This window comes from Corvus hawaiiensis, chromosome 2 (genome assembly GCF_020740725.1).
Source record: "Corvus hawaiiensis isolate bCorHaw1 chromosome 2, bCorHaw1.pri.cur, whole genome shotgun sequence".
NCBI lineage: Eukaryota > Metazoa > Chordata > Aves > Passeriformes > Corvidae > Corvus > Corvus hawaiiensis.
In genome coordinates, this window is record NC_063214.1 from 31,933,326 (window position 1) to 31,948,994 (window position 15,669).

At 42.0% G+C, this 15,669-nt stretch overlaps 2 protein-coding genes across 14 annotated transcripts in view; one reads left to right on the plus strand and one right to left on the minus strand.

Annotated features, from left to right (window-relative positions):
• The window catches only part of LOC125321404 (rap1 GTPase-activating protein 1-like), a 57,422-nt gene that overhangs the window by 40,014 nt on the left and 1,739 nt on the right, over nt 1–15,669 (plus strand). For 9 of the 13 annotated variants that reach the window (XM_048294197.1, XM_048294196.1, XM_048294188.1 and 6 more), the window contains one exon: nt 1,814–1,899. In XM_048294197.1, coding sequence (XP_048150154.1) covers nt 1,814–1,899 — 86 coding nt within the window. Of the gene's footprint in view, nt 1–1,813; nt 1,900–2,052; nt 2,124–4,095; nt 4,748–4,844; nt 12,136–15,669 lie in introns of those variants that run through there. The other 4 variants (XR_007201532.1, XM_048294190.1, XM_048294189.1 and 1 more) reach the window with 4 other exon arrangements.
• Nucleotides 4,881–12,452, minus strand: GSTK1 (glutathione S-transferase kappa 1). The gene is made up of 8 exons (XM_048294203.1): nt 12,310–12,452; nt 11,673–11,754; nt 10,797–10,925; nt 10,345–10,445; nt 9,893–9,928; nt 7,100–7,216; nt 6,490–6,583; nt 4,881–5,187 (listed from the first exon to the last, which is right to left on the minus strand). Exons 1-8 carry the CDS (start codon nt 12,373–12,375, stop codon nt 5,147–5,149), a joined length of 666 nt encoding a protein of 221 aa, XP_048150160.1. The 5' UTR covers nt 12,376–12,452; the 3' UTR covers nt 4,881–5,146.

A 15,669-nucleotide genomic window follows, 5' to 3' on the forward strand; every position in this document is an offset into this window, starting at 1 on the left:
GTGGATGCTAGAGGAAGGGATGCTTTCCAGTGGCCTCTGCTACTCTTCACAGATAGTTTGCCTGTTTGCTCACTCCTTATTGTCTCTCAGTATATAAATCATTATTAGGCATCACTGAGAATAATCATTACAGAGAATGCAATGTAAAGTTCAACATAATTTTTAGGTTTTACAAGCCTGGGGACAGAGAGCAGTATCCTGGTGTTTTAGTTTTGCCCTTTATTGAGCTATCCAGGAACTATTCAGCCACAGTTAATGCACTAGGTTAAATCAGTCTGAACTGACTTTTTTTTTAATGGAAGCCCACTGTGAGTCCAGATCCTACACTGAATGATTCAAGCATTCCTAACCCATGCACACATTCTTGGGTTCTCCAATTTGCTTTCAGATTGAGAGGGCAAAGTTACAGGAAAAGGAAAAGAAAATGTCAGCAGTCTGTGGTCATCATGCTCCCAGATCAAGACATAGAGAACTGCCATTGCCAAAATATTTTCTGAGTTGGCTTTGAAGCACCAACATGTCTCATGTGCCAGTGCATATCACATGAGGCAGAGGTGACTTTCCCCCTAGCCTCAAGGGCAGGATAAAAATTCAGCTATAACTCTCCTTAAACCCTTAGATACTTCCAGTAGTGTTAGGTGTGTTTTTATTCAGTTACTTGGCCTATTAGTCACTTCCTACAAAAAGCATGTATCATAATTAAATTTCAGCATAGTGGACCTGGGACATACACAAAATAGAGAAGAACCCTCATACTGTAAATTCATGTTGTTTAAAACCAGAGTTTAGCAACATTTGGCAGTGATTTACCAGTCTAGTTTTTAAATCTCAGTTTTAAATTACATAATGAAACTGGGAAAGGGGATAGTCTGCCTTGGAAAAAATGCTGAAAAAATAGTTGCATCTCATCTGTTTCCTAGAAAATACTGGTGTGACATATAAGTCAAAAAGAAAAAAGTGTTCCTGGGAAAAGCATTTTAGCTTACCATCTTGCTGCAGGAATCCCTCATTTGCTTTCTTCACTTTCCTAATTGAAAGACAGCTAGATATGCCATCAGAGGTATTCACCTGCTCATTCTACCCCTTAGCACATTCCACACTGATATGAATTCTTTAATTCAAACTCTTCCCATTTTCCTCTGATTTAAAGAAAAGAGTTATGATACAGATTTACTGTTGTGACACATTTATGCATAAACTCCCACAAATGTTACTGGTTATGAAATTACCATATTTAGTAGTTTTAACCATAGAATGAATAGAATGGAGAATCACCTAAGAATAAATTTAGAATGGTTTAAGAAGTCTGTTGTGTTATGGTGAATATAAACTGATTACAGAAAACAAAAGAATGCTTGTAATTTGTGAGTTTTGTGGAGTATTTAATCCCTGGTTTTGCCATGGTGTTGATACGTGATGAGAGGCAAATTCCTTAAACCCTGAGGTCAGATGTGGGAATCTCAAGGGAGGGGTCAGAGGGAAAAGGAAGACAAACATCGTGAGAGCATAAGATTAGAGTCTGCTTCACGAATGTGTCTCCCTGGGAATAAGGCATTCAGATTGTCTGGAACCAGTGGCTGATGGTTTTTTTTTAAATGAAATGAAAGCAGTCACTTTCCTCATGTTTCAAGCTGGAATGATAAATAGGTCAAGGTAACACTAGTCAGTTTGGGCACAGATACATTCCTTTCACTCTTACCTGTGGATGAGCCACAGATCTGTGAAAACTTTGGGGTAAAACCAGCTATGTGTGCAGCTCCTGGGATACCCTCTTGATTATTTCTGTATTGTTCTGTGCTTGGTTCCCTTCTAGGAAGCAGGTTGCTTCCTTCCAGCAGTGTTGCTGGCTCCACTGGAAAAGGAAAAGGCAGCAAAGCAGATGCTCAGCACCATAATCCAGTAAGTGCTTTAATAAAATGTTTCCTTCTCACTTGCACAGAGATAAGGATGGGAGAAAAGAGAGAGACTTTTTTAGGAGTTGCACGCTGGGGGTTGAAAGAGCAGTAGGAAGGCGCTTTCAGGGGGAGGCTAAAGCAGTGCCTTGTTCTGCAGGCCTCCATTTTGTGCTGTGTGTGATGTCAGCGCTGGAGGACTGTCTGCTGCACGCGGGGTGAGGAGCACAGGTAATGGACACGGGGTGTAGAGCCACGGGCCCCTGGCCATCCCTGCCTCACTGAAACAGTGCAGCAAATGCTGTACAGCTGCTCAGGAAACAGAGTTAGTCCTTTACCTTCTTCCCCAAGTGATCTTCCTTGGCCAGCCACTGTGGCCTGTCTGATTTACCTAAGCTCTCCCTTCCTTGGTTGCCTCGTCCCTCTCAGGGAACAGCATTTCCCATTGAGATTCTTCTCTTTGCCCTAATCTAGGCACAGGTTTTTTCTTTTCTTTGTCTTTGATCGTTCAGTTTTCTTTGCTCAGATGCAGCCTACCTTTCTCTGTGCCTAACCTCTGCTTTTTATAGTTTCATTACCTTACAGACCCCCTTTCTGTTGCTCATTTTCTGATGATGTGCCTATCTGTACACTTGCTTATTTGCCTTCAGCCTAGCATTGGTGGGACGTACTTGTTCATGCCAGTTTCACAGCTTTTCCAGACATGGGAAGTGGGACTTGATTTCCTGGTGAGGTCTGTAACAGAGCAAAGGGGAACACAACTGCAGGTTTGTTCCCTAGAATTCATAGTCCAGTTTTTCCTGTGTTGCTGAGAGTCTCCTTTTGCTCAGTGTCCCTTTCCTTGCCCAGTATCTTCTCTGGCCTGAGAGCTAAACAGCTGCCTTGAAAGTGGTGATGTGAGCCTCTCAGGAACTAGTTTGGTATATAGCTGAGTAGAAGAGATACTATCTTTATGGAAGAAAATTCTTCCAGCTATTCCTAAATATTCCTAAATAGCTTGTAATTTTTATTATTGCTGTTTAGATCCTCAGTGCTCAAGTTTTAGCTGCCCTGCCACCTTGTGGCATTCAGAGCAGTCAGGTGAACAGTTCAGCTCCATGTGGTGGTGGCCACTGGTGCCACAGCAGTTCAGAGAGGGGAGCTGGTACTCACCACTGAGACTGCTTCAGTGTGTGCTACGACAAAGATCAGAACTGAGCATGACAGTGCAGCTGCCAGCCAGAGTTTACTGGGGTCACCCCCAGAGTGTCTGCCAAGAGCTTGTGCTCACATCATGTCTGTAACACAGGAGCAGGGTTGTCTAAACAAGGGGCAGAACTCCCTCAAAGTTCTGCTCCCACACAGGCAAATTTTGCTCAAAATAGGTACGGAGTCAGAATTGCAACAACATGCAAACTCACTGATACAAAGACTGTGGTTTTGCATTTACTGGTGGCTATTACAGGCAATAAGCAATGTATCTCAGTAGTGCTTAAATGCCTTAAATGCTTAAGGGTTTTGAGCATTTAATTTCCAGATTTGAAGTAGGTTGAAGAGCATTTAAGATCATTTTGTGAAATATATTTCAGTCTGTAGGATCCATCTCTTTTGGTCCTTCTGCCAGATCAACAACATTCTGCCACCAAGGCTGTTTATTTTTCAATCGATCTGGTTCAAAGAACAGAGTTTCATGAGACCCTGGTTTTCACTGTGAGATTATTTCCAGATGTTCTTTGAATTCTCCCCAGCTCCTTAACAGAGTTCATTATTTTCATAAAAGGGCATTTTACCCATGTCTGAGACAGCACTACTGGCTTAAAGTGATGTTTTCATCATTCCATTTTATCACAACCTCTGAATCAGTTTGATAGCACAGATTGGAGGCTAGCAAATTTCAGGGGAGAAATGGTAAAAAATTTCTTTAACATGGCTACAAGGGACTCAAAGAAACTTACATACATGGCACCCACATACATGGTAACTTTCCCATCATTCTAACTCCTCTTATCTCTCACAAAGATTTCCTTAAGTTCAGGCTGGATTTGCCCAAAGACTAACGGGTGCACTGGTAGAAAGGAGGAAGGACTCCTCCAATCCTAGAGTATTTCCTGAAGAGCTGAAAGAAGTAAAAATTGTGGATGGGGAAACAAATGATACTCCCACGACACTTACAGCTCTAAGAACATGAAGGATACAGATTTTTTTTTCTAATGCTTTGTTCCAGGATTTGCTGTTAAAGTGAAAACACGTGAATATGCTTTACCTTGAAGTTCAGAAAAAGACAAAAAAGGGAATTCCAGCTGCTGCTGTTTCATTCAGTGATGCATCAGAGACAGTGTGGAATCACTGAGAAATCAAACTTCATATGAACCAAATTTCTGTGTCTTATTCCAATTCAGCCAATACAGGGCCAGGCTCAAACTGTTTCCATGTGAAATTTCTTAATTTTACTGTTTGCATGCCTTTCCCTCTGCAGACTACCTAAGGGCATCCTTGAGGAAGCAAAACAGAGTCTAGTTCAGTTACCAGCTGAACCTACAATGGTGCTCACCATCGTCCTCCAAAGACATTACTGTAAAACTTGGATTAATTAAAAACCCCTGCAAGGTTTAGGGTTGGTGCCCAAGAGTGCACGTGTGTGATGGTTTCCTCAAATGTCAGTCACTGCAGAGCAAGGTGTATCAAGTATTCTCCAGGATGGGGACAGTTCCTTTTGAAATACTTGATTGGTTCCCTAGACTCTTGTTTGGGCTTGAATTGTGTCCTTTCCAGCTGCCATGATGCAGAGTAAAAGGAAGCATTAATACCTTAGCCTGTGCTTCTTCTGTCTATGTAGTACACTGGACTTAAAATAAAAGCGGAATGTGGCCAGCTTCTCTTAGGTTGTGTGTGTGTGTTTATAAAGGACAAGCAGGAAGACATGAGAAATCCAGAGATTGCCATCCAGTAACTATGTAATCCTCATGTTTTTAGGGTAAGGGAAAGAAAATCAACCAGGAAAGAAGAATGTTCACTCTGCAAGAAGTTAAATCTTTAATCTCTAATGTTAATCTTTGATCTGTTGAAGGAAAGGAAGCATATTTGTATTGGCAAACACGTCACCTGGCTGGTAATACTGGCGAGCCTTGAAACTCTTCGAAATTAGAGATGCGACCAAGCTGTAAAGTTAACTCTTAAGGATGAGAAAGCCATCTCTCCATAAAATTGAATACATTCAGATAATCGCTGAGGATTGTCATATATATTTTCCTTCCTATATATTTCTCCAGGACTTTTCACAGCTTGGAGCTTGGAACTGGTCCCAGCCATTTTTCACCTGCAAGACAAACCAGCACAAAAGAGACAGTTAAAATGTAATCCATAGAAGTGATTGGCCGGTCACTTTTCTGCAGCAGGATTGCTGTTCCTACTCTTTTGAAGAGTAACTACTGGTGATGGGATACAGATTTATATCTTGTTTGGCATGCTTCAGCCAGCTCCATAAATCTTTAACTGTCTAGTCACAATTGAAACTGTACAGAAGAATTCTTTTCCTCTATGACAGATGAGACATTCTGCAGGTCTGGGGTATTCCATGAGGGTCAAATCAGTTCTTTTTAGGACTCGTTTTTGGGGGGCTGGGAGTTACAAAAACAGGGTGCAAGGCTGGGGAGTCAGAGAATCGAAAGGAAAATCTGATTAAGTCCTTGGAGTTGAGACGAGAAACCAGGCCACAACATTCCAGTCAGTATTAGTGACTACTGTAGTGGGTGCTGGGTACTCTTCTTTCTCACTCTCATGTTCATCAAGAATATTTTATAGAATCAGAAACTCATCCAGAAGACTAAAAAAAAAAAAAAAAAAAAACCCTCAAAATATTTCCCTTCTGTTTAAGCCTATGACTAATACTAATTTGCATGAATTAATACTTTCTACTGAATGTTTTCCACAAATGCATCAGAGCTAATTATGTGCATAATTCTTTCTAGAGACGTACTCTCTCAAGTGCCAAATCTTGAGCTCAATAGTCAAGTGTCCTCTAACTCATAAAAACAGGTGACTTTAGTTTTATTATTTGTCACAACCTACTTCAATCCCTTAAAGAATTTAGTGTGTATTCTGTTAATAGAAAAATGAAAAGAAGGATGGCCAGTATTTGAATAGCTTTTAAAAAGTTGTGTAGGTAGACACAAGTTATGGATTGGGGAGCTGTAATAATGTACTTTTACTAAGAAGGAACAGCTGTAATGTGAAAATGTTAGAACTACAAAAAAAAAAAAAGAAGTAGCACCAGCCATAGTCTTAATCTTAGCCAAGGCCTATTGTCCAGTACCAAAAGGTTAAGTACAAATATTTTGAGAACTGAAGAGTTTCAGTAGTAGTTTGAGAATGGCACATGGAGCACAAAGCATTGAAACATACCAAGAGAGGATGGAGAACTCAAGTTACTTCTGGTCTGGAAAATTTGGTCACTCTAAGTTTACTGAGACAGATTTCAGTCAGCATTTTCATTCCACGAGAAGAATAACCATATTTAACATTTGAAAGCCCTTAAGAGTGTTTTACTCAGCTGCATTACATATTTCATTACAAGAGGGTGAAAGCATAAAACCAAAGTGATGTTATGAGGTAGACTCACCTATAACACTGCCTAGCAGCTCTAAACGATCGGAGCCAAAAAAGAGATGAGGTTCCCCATCATAATGTGCCACAACAGCAGGCATCCCAAATGCCTATTGACACCATGGAGATGAAACAGAGAATGTTATAATGAGAGAATTTCTTGCAGACACATCATCAATCTCCAGGAATAAATCCCAATAACTTCTACTTTTTCTCCTCCCCTTCTTTTCACCTTCTCATTCTTAAAGATAAGTCTAATGAAGCCATTTGGAAGTAGATGTCTCTCCAGAGCCTGTGTGCCCCTTTTGAAGGAGCATAAAAAACAACCTGATTAATCCACAGCTCTGTTTCAAATAGCAGTAAATGGTATCTCTTAGTACTGGTCCTGTCCTTGCTGTCCAGCTGGAATGAGCTGAGTGGGTCAACCTTGTTTTCCCAGATGACAGCGAGATTAACTACCAACAACAGTGAGGTGGCTTTCACACACTGAAATACAAGGAGCACCCTGAAGGGATTGTCTATATAGTGCTTTCTAATCATCACCCTCATTGTTCCTTGCTTCCCTGTATTCTTAATAGGGAAGGAGTGCATAGCTGTGAAGCCCAATGCCATTGGAAGCATCTCACCCCATATTTAATCGCTTCAGCTGTTGTCTCTTTCAGTCGGTCCTTCACTGCAGGGGATGAAATCATTTCAAGTGCCTTCTGGGAGAGCTCTGCTGAGAGCCCAGCCTGTCGGGCAACCTGAGAAAAGATTATATAATTAAGAATACTCTAATAGTAAATACTCTAATTCCTACCCTGGTCTAATTAATTTAATCTTCAGTATTATCACCTAAGGTCTACTGCCAAAAAAATTCAAAATACTCTTGAAGCACTTCTTGCATAATTGTCTTGCTGTATTCCCAACCTATTCATCATTTAACAACTCTCAGATACAAAGCAGAAGAGACATTTTAAACTTCCAAGTCCCAAATCGGCACTTTTTTCCCCAGTAGTTCTGAAATTGAAGAAAAAAAAAAAAACCTTTGATACAATGACTCATCAGATAACTTACAAAAAACCTCAAGCTGGTGTTATGAAAAATAAAATCTCACTGTACAAGCTTACCAAGACAAACAGTTCGTGTGACAAATGTGGGATCTGTAAGTGATACTACATGAAGGACACTGTAAATCCCAGAGGTTAAACAGTTGCTGGTGTTATTGCTGTATCTTTTTCACCTCCCCTGTGCCTCTGCCACACAGGAATGAGACTAAGTAGCCAAATTCAAAGGTACAATGTTTATCTGGTAACACAACTATAAGTACCCTTGTTAATAAAGTGTTTCACACACACACAAAAAAAAAAAGGTAAAAAGAAAAAAAAGAAATACAATATTGCACATGGACAAGTAAGCCTGCACATGCAGGTGTTAATGACTCTTTCTTTCTTTCAATCACTTTTTCTGTTTAGCACCCACATTTTCTTGTACCTTCTCCCACTTACACATCAGGGAAATGAGGAGGGCTTTTTGACTGTGCTTGAACAGGAGGTTAAACAAGTGTAGCCCTGGACTAGAACAAAATGCTTGGTAGCCACAGTGTTTAGACTGCAGTATTTATACAGTGATGTAGTATCTGGTCCTCACCATTTCAGGGCAGAAAGAGTGTGTAAGTGGGCTGGGGCAGAATTCAGACTGTACATTGCTGCTATAGCAATTTATGTGAAGCTACTGCTGACTGAATAAAGAAGTAAAAAAAATACTGAGGAATTATTACCAAGTAAAATATGTTCCATTTTCTTGACGGATGTGTAAAATAAATTCACCTGTAAAGACTCAGATGATTGGGTTGGGCCCTCTTATCCACCTTTGGATGACAAATTTCCAGAAGAGAGGAAAGTTTAGTACTTGCTGCAGGAGTGAATGAAGACAGACACAAGCAGACAAGGGGACACCTCCCTCTGCCTTGATGAACGGGGGGGATACTCACTGGCTGCCAAACTGTGACTAAATTAGAGATCTTTCTGAGTATGGAGTTTGTGGCACTGAAGTTCTGCATGTCCTTGCTTTATTTAAATAATGATGGATTCAGAGGCTATGTGACAATGTTCTGTATATAATTTTGTGCTGAGTCTAGCTGGGATGGAGCTGCTTTTCTTCACAGCAGCTGCTATGGTTTTGTGTTTCAGATCTGTGACCAAAACAATGCTGATAACATCCTAATTATTTTAGCTATTGATGAATGGTGTTTGCACAGTGTTGAGGAAGTGTCTGGTTCTCACTTTTCCCCCACAGTGAATAAACTGGGGCTTCACCAGAGGCTGGGAGATGACCTGAACTAACCAGAGATATACCATGCTCAACAGTAATTGGTGAGGAGGTGGTTTAGGGAGGTTAACCTTTTTCTTGGGAACTGGCTGAGCATCAGTCTGCATGTAGGAGGTGGTTCTTTGTTTTCTTTCACTCTGCTTCCACTTCTCTTTTGCTTATTAAGCAATTTTATCTCAACCCACAAGTTTTCTGTCTTCTATTCTTCTTTTCCTCTTCCCCTGTCCTCCTGGGCAGTGGGAAGAAGCAAGTGAGCACCTGTGTGGTGCTTGGCTGCCTACCACAGTGAAAGTGCCACACTTTAATTTTATCCTTCAAATCATGCTTCTTAAAAAAGCAAAATGCAAACATTTGCTGAAATGTTGGTAAAAAAAGCTACATTAAGATGAAGCTGAAGTGCAAGGACTAGACTTGGGGGGAACAGCAAGACTGCAAGTTTCAGATTTCAGCTAGGGACCTCTAGGGATAGGAGAGATTAGTCATGGACAATTCCTCTCTTTTCTTCATATTCCAAGAACTTAAAATGTAGAAAGGAGAGCCCTTCAAGAGGATCTCCTGGTATACTAACTTACCTGCCATCACAGCTTTTACTGTAATAAACAAAATCGAAACAGCAAAAGAAAGTACATCAAGAGTATAATTTCCAGGCATATAAGAGGGAAATACAGCACTGAGCTTAATAGAAAACCTGACTCCATCACTCCAAGGAAAGTCAACTTCCCCAAGTGTTCCATTTCACCTGGAAATTTCATATAGCAGCAATACCTCAATGCATTCTACAGAAACTTTTCATACTTTCATGACTGTTAATGAAATAATATCAACAGATAACTCATTGTCCCGCCTGGGTATCTTGCCACATGAATTAATAAAAAAAAGTGGCTTCTGGTTCTGAGTGTTATACAAAGCATGACAGAAAAAAAAAAAAAACCCAAAACATTCCAAACAGAGCTGCTAGGGAAATTAAATAATTTTTTTTTCTACCTGAAATTTTCCAATACTCCAAGTGTTCATTTGACTAAGCTGTGTTTATGTCTATTACTGATCCAAGTCATCAATAAGAGTCTCTATCAAAAATGCAGAAGCACCAAGAAAAAGGAGACACTTACAGCCAAGATGTTCTCTGGCTGACTGATATCTTCATGCTGGTGAAAGAATAAAATAAGTAAATCAGCATTTAAGAAACAAAAGCTCAGCTCTGGACTTAAAAGCAAATTTTCTAAGAAAACAGAAACAAACCCAATACTAGTTGCTGGAGAAATGACCTCAGAAAAGGTCTTAAGTCAGCTAATCTAGGAATGTATTAAAGTGTTTTCTGATATGAACCACTGATCCACACAGCCCATTGGACTGACCATATAGACCTAAAAGAAGGCACATTAAGCTGACTATAAGCTTGTTCTTTTCATAGTGGCTCCTGAACCATTGTGACTTTAAGTTCCTGCTATGACTTTTCATTAAAAGACATTTTCTTCCTCTTGCTGAAATTCCACATTTGAATGATGTGGGACAGGAAAGGTGACAAGAAAAGGTCAAGAAGTTGGCCACATAAAATACTGACCTGTGACCAAAACCGCATCCAGAACTCCCTAGATAAGGGTTCTAGGTACTGTGGGTTTGTCATGTCAATGGCTGTGACAAAGCGCATGGCCGCCAGACTGCCTGGATTCGTGGGGAGACAGAGAACAGAGACAAGGCACAGGATCAGGAGCAGGGGTGGTCTGCACAAGTGCCACCTAAAAACAGCATGATCTCCCCTGTTAACAGTCCTGAGAAACCCACAGTCTGTAGTAGCTCATGTTGATCCACAGTTATCTCCCACGCTAGTATCATTCACAGCCATATTTCTCCAGAGATTTCTTTCATGGCTTAGAATGCACAGACTTCATACTGCTCACAGGTTCAGGAAAGGGCTGCACACAGGGAATTCATCTCCACCTTTACTGGTAGGGAGAACTCAAACCAGAAGTGCTAGGGATGAGAAATACCAGCTAAGCTAAAACTCTTTCTTACTTGTAGCAAGGATACGCTGGAAGTCATCTCTGGACATGTGTACAGGCACCTGGTAGTATTTTCCCATCCTTTTTAGATCCTTCAGCATGTATTCAGCACGCTTTGGTAACATTGCTGGTGGCTTGTTACCTTTTAGGAAAAAGTTCTGTTGAGATTTCCAACTGTATTATAATAACACTGAACAAATTATGCCTCATGCATATATGTGCCTAAGGAAGAATCTAAGTTCATAGTCAAATTTCATATTGGCTTACTGGAACATACTCAGCTTTTCCAAATATAATGCTATGATTTAAACATGGTTTATTTCAGTTTTGCACTGATCAAACCTTTAAGATAGCTGAATCAGTTTTAAACCAAGGTACAAATGTCCTAGCAGGGATTTATGTTGCTTCAGACAGATTACTTTTACGCTTGAGAACTCCTAATGCATGGGTAAACTGATGCAAAGACTTGTTGATTCATGATTTGTAACTCTTGGTGATCTAATTAAGGCCAGGAGTACTGTTTCAGGACATCCTTGTATCCTTCCTGCATATTACAAAGTGCAAGTGTTCTACAAATTAGTTCTGGTTTAAAAATCTAACTGTAGGAAAACACTCCATATATTATTATTACTATTATTATTATTGTATTTTAGAACTGATGAACTTCGGCACAGACTGTCAGTGTAGTTGCAACAGTGTGAAATTCCTTGTGACTTATTTCTCAATCCCTCTGGAGCTCCACAGTCCTATAGTTAATTAGTTACTGGTGCCGAAAGGTAGTTCAGAGCTGGCTCTATGTGGGCTCTGCACACACCAAGGGCTTGCACACTAGTGCTGTGCTAGTGAAAAAGGTATCTCCCTGCAGCGCTAACCTCCCTATACTCCATACCGGTTTGTTGCATTATGCCACCAAGGAAAGCTGGACGGAAGCGCAAGTCAATATTCCAGATGTGCTGGTACCGGCAGAGAACCTGCAACGTGAAAGAGAAGCGATGGATTCACAGTCGAGACGTCGATAGAGCTGTGTGCAGCTACGGCAGTAAACACTGCAGATAAATCCTTTCCCATTGTATTAGGGCTAGTCCTAAAGCCTTTTCTGGATGCTGCCAGAGAACTCTGATCTCAGAAGAACTGATGAGTCTCTATTCGTGCCACGACTATATAAGTCTAACTAGGGTTAAGTAAGGGCAAGATCAAGCTCATGAATGGAGGCTCGCACTTGTTAAACATGAAAACTATCCCCGAAGCAGAATGTTCAGTACTAACTCCTACACTGCCGTTTGGCTCGGACACGCTTCTCTGGTGTCCCTGGACTTCAACACGCGAGGGAGAAGCCCAGGCACCCCTCAGAGGTGAGAGAAAAAGTAACTGCGGGCCGGCAAGGGCACTGCCTGCAGCCGGCCGGGCGAGCTGCCCTTGAACGGCCCTGCCGAAGGGGAGGCGGCGACGGGACCGGCCGGGCGCCAGAGCCGCTCAGGCACCGCGGAGACCCGGGAGAGGCCTCTCGCCCTCTGCCGCCCCCTCACCTCAAACCCCAGCCAGGAGTACGGGGAGATCACATCGTAAAACAGCTCCACGAGCGTCCGGCCCATCCTGGCCCCGTCCCGTGCCGCGCCTCAGCTCCCCAGCACCCAGCGGCCGCGGCACCGCCCCGGGCAGGGAGCGGGGCGGCCCTTCCGCCCCGTGGGATGGATCCTCCCCCGCCGCCCCTCCGGCTCCGCCTCCCCGCAGCTGCTGCTCGCTCGGCCCGGCCGTGCGGCTCACTTCGCTGTGTCTCCGGCGAATCCCGGCCCGGGAGGGCGAGGAGGGCTAGGATCGCAGGGGGACCGGAGGCAGCCTGTGCCCTTGTCCATGGCGAGGCTTGGGGAGAGCAGGCTCCCGAGGAGGGAACCCGGGAGCTGACTCAGCGGAGCAGTCCAGCATGTTTTCCCGGGAGCACGGCTTCCCTGCCGGATCAGCAAGCGATTTACGTGCCCCGGTCCTTTTACCCCCCTACCCTCCATGTTCCCACACTTGTTCCTCCTCCATTCACCTAAGCCCTTCCCTTTCCTCACCTTTGGTCCCTCCCTTGCCCATCCCACAGGAAGTCCTGTGCGATGCCGAGCCACTCTCGTTCTGCCAGGGTTCCCAGCGCCGCGCAGCAGCCCCTGTAAGTTCTGGATGCGATCTGGAACGTACTCCTGGATCCTTCCTCTGGCTGTAATCTTGGTTTTTTAACAAAGCAGCTTTTTGAATTATGAGTAACTTCAACTCAAGAATGAAAAATATAAACTGCCAACAACAGTTTGTGGCCCCTCACTGAAGTCTTTATTAACACCTGAGTACCGGGCAGTGAGCCAATCGTTAAGAAAAGATTTTGGAGAGAGCCGGGAAGTGTGAAGTCTTTACCAGGCATATTGGTGGCCAAAAAAAAAAAAAAAAAAAAAAGGAATAAGTGACTGAATAAAAATTCTATTTAGGATAATTGGTAGGGCTTCTCCAAAGGGAAATCCTGCCTTACATTTTTCTCAAGTGGTCAGAAATACTGCAGAGTGTGACTTTAAAGAGCTGGTATAAGTCACTGCCTCAGGCATCCTCTGAGGTCTGTGGGCTCCTCTCTTCAGGCCACTGGAGCCTATGGATGTGACTGCTGCTTTCCCAAGTGCTGGTTCAGATAGTAGTGAGGCTGAGTGTGTGTCCCAGAGGGATAAATATGTACACACAGAGATGACTCCAACACAGCCGGCTACACAGACTGCAACAAGCACTGCTGCCTGTAACCCCACTCACACACAATTTCCTTTCCTAGCTGTTTTTTTCAAAAGTTTGAAAGATGGATTTGTGATGAGCTCAGCTGTAGCCGGATTCTCTTGGGTTTCATCCTGTAAGCATCTGTTTTCATCCTGTCTGACAGAAATTTTGCCTGATAGATCCCACAGTTAAGCCATTTTACACCTTTTATTAATCTTGTGCTGTTAATATGCTTTCAATCCAATTCCTCCAATTATCCTAAATATTTCCTTGTGCAGATCCCATTCAGAGGCAGACAGAATGCTGTAAGACTTTGGCTACAAATTTTAACACATTTCCAATATCAGTCCGCTTGTCGCATTGAGGATTATATACTCCAGTTACCTGGGAAGCACTCAGCTCAACTGGATCATTCCAATGACATCAGATGTTGCCAAGGATGTCATCAGAGTCCCCAAGGATCCCTTCCTTGTTGTCAGTGCCTGGTGTACCTGGAGAGAACTTCTGTCCTGTGTAGATAGTTCTGACAGGGGCAAATAGCCTGCTACACCTTTTTCTGGCATAGAATCCGTTGCCCCTGTCAGTTTCTGCTGCCTTTTCCTGTTCCTTGCAAACACCTTCTACTTTCCCAGTTTTCCTGTTAGTGAGCCAGGAAAAGTAGATTGCATGATGCAATTAAATCCCATGGGTGTATGAGTTTCCCACCTTCTGTGCCTCACAGCATGCCTGCAGCACACCTGTCAGGTCTTGTTGATGTTGCTGCAGAAGCAATCATCAAGAATTTCTTTCTCAAAGACTTGGCTGAAACAGAATTTTGATGATTTTCTTGCAGTTCAGGCTCCATTCCTAATAATCCCCAGAAAGCTGTCCCATGTATCCGGGAGGAAGAGCATAAATTTGAGATCTTCAGACAGCTTCTAATAATAAAACATCATAATTCTAAAAATTAACTCAGTAAAAAAATAATTTAAATGAAAGTATTTAAAAATAAAAGCAAAAAGTGTCCAGTAAATCTTAGCAACAAGAAATTATAAGAGAAATTTGAAAGATTTTCTTAACTGCCATGCTTGTTTATCTTCTAAGCATGTAATCACTTCTTTACAAACTTATGCAAACTAATCCTAAAAGCAGGTTGTTCTGGTTCTACTAGTGCAGGATTAGCATTTTATAAACAGTGGTGTATTTCCAGAAGAAGTCAGTACAGCTCAGCCGTCTCTATCAGTGTCCCAGTGTCTTCAATGTCGTCATAGCCTGTATCTTCAGGAGCAGGGGATGAAGGTGTCTCAGCCTCAGAGGTCCTGTTCCTAGGAGTCCAGTCTGAAAACATGAAGGGAATAAGACTGAGAGATATAAATGCACATCCTGTATGTATTACCTCTGTGGTTGTGTAGCTGTCAGTTGTCTCCTCCAGAAATTAGAACCTAAGTTCTATTTTATGAGTGACTGTGAAAGACTTGAGAAATGCTTATGTCACTCTGCCTTCCACTACGTATATGCATATCCAAGGATCAAGCTTTGTACACAATGTTAAAATGAATATATTCATGGCCTGTTAAAAAAAAATCTCTAATGTCTCTCTAGTTACTTGGAGTCCTATATTTTCATTATTTTTCCATGTCCTCAATAGGCCAGAAATATTTATCCCTACCCCAAAAAGTAGAGTTCAGATCAGAAGGTGTTCTGCAGTTATATTAAATGCACAGATAAAGAAAATTCTATCTTAAATATTTTTTGGTAATTCTTTCTGGATTTGATGGACTGACCTGACAATTTAGTGCTAGGTTAAAAACCTATCTGAATCCATCCTCCAGGCACTATCCACTGTCTTTAAGAACTCACAGAGAACAGGCTCTGAAAGACTGGGAAAACTTGAGCAACACATGCTAATTTTTAAGGTGGCATGTGTGGGAGAAGAAAGAGGATTAGGAGTTACAGAAAGTTCAAGTTCAGAAAGATATGAGAACAAATGAACTACTTCTAAGGAGACAGGAGCAAAAGAACAAACAGGCAGATAACAGATTACATGGGTTTATCAAAAATAATCCCCAGCAGCTGAGTCTGATTTTTCTTTCTGATTGTCTAAGAGTCCTTTTATAAGGGAGTAGAACAAATTGTCATTTAACTCACACACATGAAATTTTTGTACATACTCTAGA

What these genes read in the sequence shown, in the direction of transcription:
- GSTK1 (XM_048294203.1), bottom strand. Translation starts at nt 12,375, where the DNA reads ATGGGCCGGACGCTCGTGGAGCTGTTTTACGATGTGATCTCCCCGTAC. An exon ending in ACTCCTGGCTGGGGTTTGAG is followed by an intron (nt 11,755 to 12,309) that starts GTGAGGGGGCGG and finishes TTCACGTTGCAG; the next exon opens with GTTCTCTGCCGGTACCAGCA. An exon ending in GGATGCGGTTTTGGTCACAG is followed by an intron (nt 9,929 to 10,344) that starts GTCAGTATTTTA and finishes TTCTTTCACCAG; the next exon opens with CATGAAGATATCAGTCAGCC.